Raw genomic sequence first — 6,822 nt, forward strand, 5'->3', positions numbered from 1 at the left:
ATTTTCTCGGCTAAAACTCGACAATTTATCAGAGCTTATTGTGTACGGAATTGACACAAAATCATAGCTGATTCTGCGCGGATTTTGCGTTGAAATATTTCGCAAATTACCGTGGGAAAACTTTACAATTTATCAACCCCGATTTTGTACACAATCAACACAAAATCAAGACTGATTCCGCTCAAAATCAGTACTGTAATTTTGCACTACCGGTCAGCGCTGAATCAGTAATGAATTGGTGCCGTTTCATTGAAGATTCACCTGCAATTTCAGTCTGAAATCAGTAATGATTCTGCACTGATTCGTTCCTGATGCTTTCAGTAGGGAAGAGGCGCAAATTACAAGAAACATCAACAAATGGAGTCAATGTCAGTTGCACATTTTCTCAAAGCAAATTTGAAAGAAATGTTGTAAACTTCGTACTGAATTGTCAATTGTCTGCAAGAATAGTCGAAAGCAAATGGCTTCGAAATATATTCGATGGTAAGAGATAGTTTTCTTAATAAACTTTTTCAAACGTTTTTTCATTCGCGATTTTTCATTGGCAAGTTATTGGTACATAACCGTTAATCAATTAATTGCATTTTTCATTTATATGATCTAGTATAATAAAAATTTCGTAATTATATATTTATTATTTCTTCATCGTAAAAATAATATTTATCAAATTTCAGATTTCCACATTCGATCAAAAACTAGCACAATTCTTACCCTACCAAAAAATGCATATGGGATATTATATGGTAAGCCATAAGATAAATTGTATGGTTTATCATACAAAATCCCACAAGATATCCCATATGCTGTCCCGATTCAAAAACTCATATGCGCTCCCATATGGTTTCCCATATGATTTTCCGATTCGGAAAAATTTAGTATGGGAACACTTTTGCCTGCATCCAGACATATTTGTAATTTATCACAAACTGATACAAGGAGAATGAATTGATGAATAATGTGAGTTTAAATAACAATGAAAAGAAAATTTTTATTAGTTTAGTTCAAGATTGGTTTTATTGATATTATAATGAATATTTTAAATTACACAATTTATCAATAGTCATACAAATTTGGCAATGCTGCAATAAATTTTCTATTACCTAAATGAGTAGAAGACATAAATACACAAATCATCATTATGTCAGAAGTATCAGCTTTCAGCAATGAATTGTCAATGTATAACACATTATAAATATGTTCACTTAATTTACCCGTGACTACAATAGTTTTATAAATAACTATTCCTTTTTTAACTTCGTCAACTGCAAACTGAAAAATTTCTATGAATTGCCCATTTTTTAATTGCGCATAGCTATTATTCGATCGCATGTTTCGATTGGTACTCGTAGTATACAAACAACCATCTTTGACAGCTCGCGAATACAATAATGAAGTCATAGGCATTTGAAAAGTTTCGCACAAATTTGGAGACATTATCAAACTTCGTCCTAAATACATAATATTGTCGATTCTCACAGTATCTATGGATTCACTAGTTGAAAACTTTTCACAATATATTTTTACTTTTGCCTTCGATGATCGTTCGCTTAAACATTTTTCTAATTTACAAACAACATTTTGCATATTTAAATATCGTGATATTTGTAAGTTCACTCCGTTTGCACAGTGTATTGCCTGTAACAAATCGTGATTCGCTGCCTCAAATGGGAATGTAGAATGTGCAAACAATGGTCCCCAATTTTCAACGCTAGGGGCTAAATGAAGTAGCTGATGAATATTATAAGTCATATTTTTTTTCCCATATTCCTTTCGAGTTAATCTTACAAATTCATGAAGCATTGCGTCAGCTTCATCCAATTTTTCATACGTAATTTCACGTTGCAACAAAATATATAGAGCGTTGACAAATAACGACCAATAATTAAATAATTTTTCTTTTAAAACCAGCGAAAACACTGGTAAACTATAATATAATATGAAATTTTCCCATTCCCGTGCTTTCCACTGTGCTCGATCATCTAATGATCTCGTTAGTCTAGCAAGTTGGTGGGGTACTTTTATATCAAGTAACAAAAGATTCATTTTTTTTAATTGATCCCCTGACAAATCACTCAAAATACACTCAGTAATTCGTTTTCCCACCCCGCTCAACGCGCAATGCAAATAGTCAACAACAAACCCTATGATTAAATCAAATTTATTTAAAAGCAAAAAAGTACTGACATTTTTCACACCATATACATTTTTTCTCATATCATTTTCAACTAAAGTAGCAGCATGTGCTATAGTACCTTCATGAGTTCTTAATTCTGCTGGTGGTGTTAAATACCGATATCTCATACTTCTAGCGTAATATTCGCCTGCTTGCAAGCACCATCCACAACCATACTCAGCATTATATTGCATGAAGCCTTGCATTGGCGCTCGTGCTACTGCATCAACACACACAACTATTATATACAATTTTATATACAGTGTGTTTTATTTTTAATTGAACATTCAATCCCGTTTTCGGATAGAGAATTTAAATTATTTATAACAGGTTCCAAGAATGCATTCATATCGGGTTTAGATTTTCCGAACCATAGACCAATAGTAATGACATTTTTTCCCGTACAATCGAGTGGAATTTCATTGAGTTTTAAATATATTGGCCAAATGGAATACGTTGAAGATTCGAATCTTGGAGCTCCATCTGTGTTCAATGTTGCTGTAATATAATTGGGTCAAAATAATACTTTTTTACAAAACCGTGCGCACGTATGTCACCGATCTTGACGCGCTTTTGGTATGTTATAGTACATGGTAAAAAGGTCCCAAAAAAAAATTTTTAGACCCCCTCCCCCCTCCTACCCCCCACTTCCGCTACAAACGTCCATTTTCGATCTATATTTTTTCTGAGGACATGAAGCAATTAAAAAATCTGAAAAAATTCACAAAAATATTTTTCAACAATCCAAACAATCTTGAATTTTTTCAGATTTTTTAAGTGCTTCAAGTCTTCAGAAAAAATCATTGAAAATTTTGAAAATCGAGACACGGCGATATGAGTCGATATAGTAAACGGAAATTTTTCCAGTTTTTTATTGCATTGAAAAACATAACCTCAGTTTTTTTCAGATTTTTTCAGATGACCTAACGCACCTTTTGAAGCCAAAAACCGCTTTTTTTGACGAAAATAATTTTTTTAGGACGGTAAGGAGCCTCGAAAAATATGGAAAAAATTTTTTCTTGTTTGTTTCATCAAAATACATAACCTCAAATTTTTTCAGATTTTTTAATTGAAGGCGATAGCTTCTAGAGCCGAAAAATGCTATTTTTAACAAAAAAAGGTTCCTAGAACCCGATGGTTCCGGTGAAAAAATTTGAAAATATTTTTTTTGAATTCCTTGTCAAATTTTCATAAATTTTGACCCTTTCAAAAGTTCGATTGGAGCTTCCTAGCTCAATCTAGAGCATCAAAATAGTTTCATCATTTCTTAATGTGTCTTCAGAAACATCTTCAGAATTTTGCATAAATCTTTGTCCTGCTCTAGATTGAGCTAGGAAGCTCCAATCGAACTTTTGAAAGGGTCAAAATTTATTAAAATTTGACAAGGAATTCAAAAAAAATATTTTCAAATTTTTTCACCGGAACCATCGGGTTCTAGGAACCTTTTTTTGTTAAAAATAGCATTTTTCGGCTCTAGAAGCTATCGCCTTCAATTAAAAAATCTGAACAAACTTGAGGTTATGTATTTTGATGAAACAAACAAGAAAAAATTTTTTCCATATTTTTCGAGGCTCCGTACCGTCCTAAAAAAATTATTTTCGTAAAAAAAGGGCGGTTTTTGGCTTCAAAAGGTGCGTTAGGTAATTTGAAAAAATCTGAAAAAAACTGAGGTTATGTTTTTCAAGACGAAAAAAAACTGAAAAAATTTCCGAGATCTACATCAGCTCATATCGCTGTATCTCGATTTTCAAAATTTTCAATAATTTTTTCTGAAGGCCTGAAGCACTTAAAAAATCTGAAAAAATTCAAGGTTGTTCGGATTGTTGAAAAGTATTTTTGTGAATTTTTTCAGATTTTTTAATTGCTTCATGTTCTCAGAAAAAATATAGATCGAAAATGGACGTTTATACCGGAAGTGGGGGGTAGGAGGGGGGAGGGGGTCTAAAAATTTTTTTTTAGGACCTTTTTACCATGTACTATAACATACCAAAAGCGCGTCAAGATCGGTGACATACGTGCGCACGGTTTTGTAAAAAAGTATTATTTTGACCCAATTATATTTATCATCTAAAGATTTGACAAATTTTCTATAGGCTTTGCCATCATAGATGTGTCTTATAATTTTATCACTTGTTCTATTATGCATTATATTTAAATAATAATCTGCATTTTCTTCGATGAAACTTTTAATCTGATCAGATGGATCAATAAGCATGAACAGATTTTCACACGAAGGATTATTAGATTCGATTTTTTCCGAGCAAATTCGACAAGTTATATATGACTCAAAATGTTCAATTTTGCCAATATTCACTTCACAAATAGGACAAATCCCGTAAAATTCCACTCCACTGCTACTTCTTGATAATATTTTATCGATGAAGTACTTACTTTCACATATTACTTGATCTGAGAAAAGTGTATTGATAAGTTTTAATAAATTTGAAATTTCAGATATGGGAAGCTTATTTTTTAGAGCAAACTTAAGTGACATATTAGGCAAAAATCTGTGAAAACTTTGGCCGCCAGGCGGCAGATGTGGCGTGAGTCGTCATGCGCAGTAATCATTTCGATACACGCATAGTTATTCTGCTTTCTGCTGCATATACTACTGCTGGCTGTCTATACTGAGAGTTTCAATAATATTATAAATATTTTCTAAATTAAAAGTAACGTCATGCGGTGTAAGGTCGAAAGTTGTCAAGGGCTAAAGAAATTTAAATTTCCGAAAAATGAAGATCTGAGAAAGAAGTGGCTAAATGCTATTCGAAGGCCAAATCTGAAAGTAAAGCCAAATGATGGGTTATGTCAAAAACACTTTGCTCCGACAGATATGTACACAGAAAGTATATCAGGTACTGTTTATTTTATGTATAATATTAAATTTAGTTTATGAGATAAATACTTCATCATATTTCTTTTGTATAACTTTCAATGCACTGGGATAAATTATAAAAATAAAAATTTTTATTTATATTATGATTTTATAGGAGGATATGAGATGGATCAAGTTCGTTTGAAACCCAAAACAATTCCAACTATATTTTCTTTCAATGAAATTATCAACTCTGAAACTTTGACATCAAGCAATACTTTGGTAAGTTAGTCAGCAAATTTTTTTAATGAAGTTATTAAAAATATTTTCTTTACTTTTATTAGATCCATGAACCAGAAATAAGTAACAATGTTATCAATGATAATGTCGCTGTGGAAAATTTAAGCAATCTCAGTGTTATGACAGTAGATGATTGCCATGATGATACTATTGTAATTGAAGAAAGTTGCTCAGAAAATACTATGGTGCATTGTGACAATGTGTACGAAGAAGTTGTTGCTGAATCAATTCCTAGTGCTATTCTTGATTGCAATGTGACAAGCAATGTGTCTGTTAATGTGTCTGTTAACAAGGTTAAAATTGTTCAAAAAAAATCTGTGATGACTGAGACTGAGAGAAGTTCAAAATATGATATAGATGACTATAAAAATAAGCCCAGACAGTTACTGCACTTCACAGGTCTAGATCATACAAAATTCATGGCAGTATATTATTCACTAGCTCCAGTTATGCAACAGCTTGAACAGCTTGAAAACAGTATCAGTACTCGTAATCAGTTATTTTTGGTTCTCTGGAAACTTAAAAGATATCCCTGTAACATAGAGTTAGCTGAACATTTCAATGTGACAATTCCTAATGTTAGTTCCATATTCAATCGTTGGATTACTGCCATGTCAAAGTTATGGTCTGTAATTGATCTGTGGCCAAGCCGAGACTTGGTCGACTATTACATGCCTCATACTTTTAAAAAAAATTTTGCTAAAACTAGAGTAACGTTAGATGCCACAGAAATTAGAATTGATGCTCCAGTAAATCCAAAACTAAAACAAGCCACATTCAGCACATATAAAAACGCCAATACTTTGAAAGTATTAGTTGGCACTACGCCTGGAGGTCTCATTTCATATTGTTCTGCAGCTTATGGTGGGTCGACCAGTGACAGACAAATAGTTGAGCGTAGTGATTTACATAAAAAATGTGAACGTGGAGACTTGATAATGGCAGATAAAGGGATTTTAGTGCAAGATTTATTTGCTCCATACGGTGTGACAGTAAATACGCCTACACTGATGTCAAAAGGATCTCTTCCACATAAAACTATCATGAAAGATAGAAAGTTATCAAGGCATCGAGTGCATGTAGAAAGATTAATTGGTGTGATGAAAACATATGCAATACTTGCAAGAAAACTGACACGTTTTGAACTTCCTCTGGCATCTGAAATAGTTGGTGTGTGTATAATGCTGAGCAACTTTAAAGATAATATAATGTGAGTTTTATGGCAAAGAATAATTTGAATTGTAAATGTATTTTGTTAATAATAATAAAGTAAAAGTGTTCATAATAAAGTGTGCTATTAATGATTTTTTGAATAAAAATTTATTTGACCAGACAGTTAGAAATTTTATTACATGCTAATTAAATTATATTAACTTAAATTTTTATTGCCAAATACTGCTTCATAATCTTTAAACATATACTTTTCTATGATAGCGGGCTTTAAGTAATTTAAATAAAATCTATCTAATTTAGACAACATTTCTTGAATAAATTCATCATCTCTTTGTACAGAGATTCTCTTTATATCTATAAA

At 32.0% G+C, this 6,822-nt stretch overlaps 1 protein-coding gene across 1 annotated transcript; it reads left to right on the forward strand.

The window, feature by feature from the left end:
- Positions 1-4,850: 4,850 nt before the first annotated feature.
- Positions 4,851-6,502, forward strand: LOC106652770. Its single transcript, XM_023459350.1, has 3 exons — positions 4,851-5,028; positions 5,164-5,270; positions 5,333-6,502. Exons 1-3 carry the CDS (start codon positions 4,851-4,853, stop codon positions 6,500-6,502), a joined length of 1,455 nt encoding a protein of 484 aa, XP_023315118.1.
- The last annotated feature ends 320 nt before the right edge of the window (positions 6,503-6,822 follow it).

The sequence above is a fragment of the Trichogramma pretiosum genome, unplaced genomic scaffold, assembly GCF_000599845.2.
Source record: "Trichogramma pretiosum strain Unisexual culture from Peru unplaced genomic scaffold, Tpre_2.0 scaffold142, whole genome shotgun sequence".
NCBI lineage: Eukaryota > Metazoa > Arthropoda > Insecta > Hymenoptera > Trichogrammatidae > Trichogramma > Trichogramma pretiosum.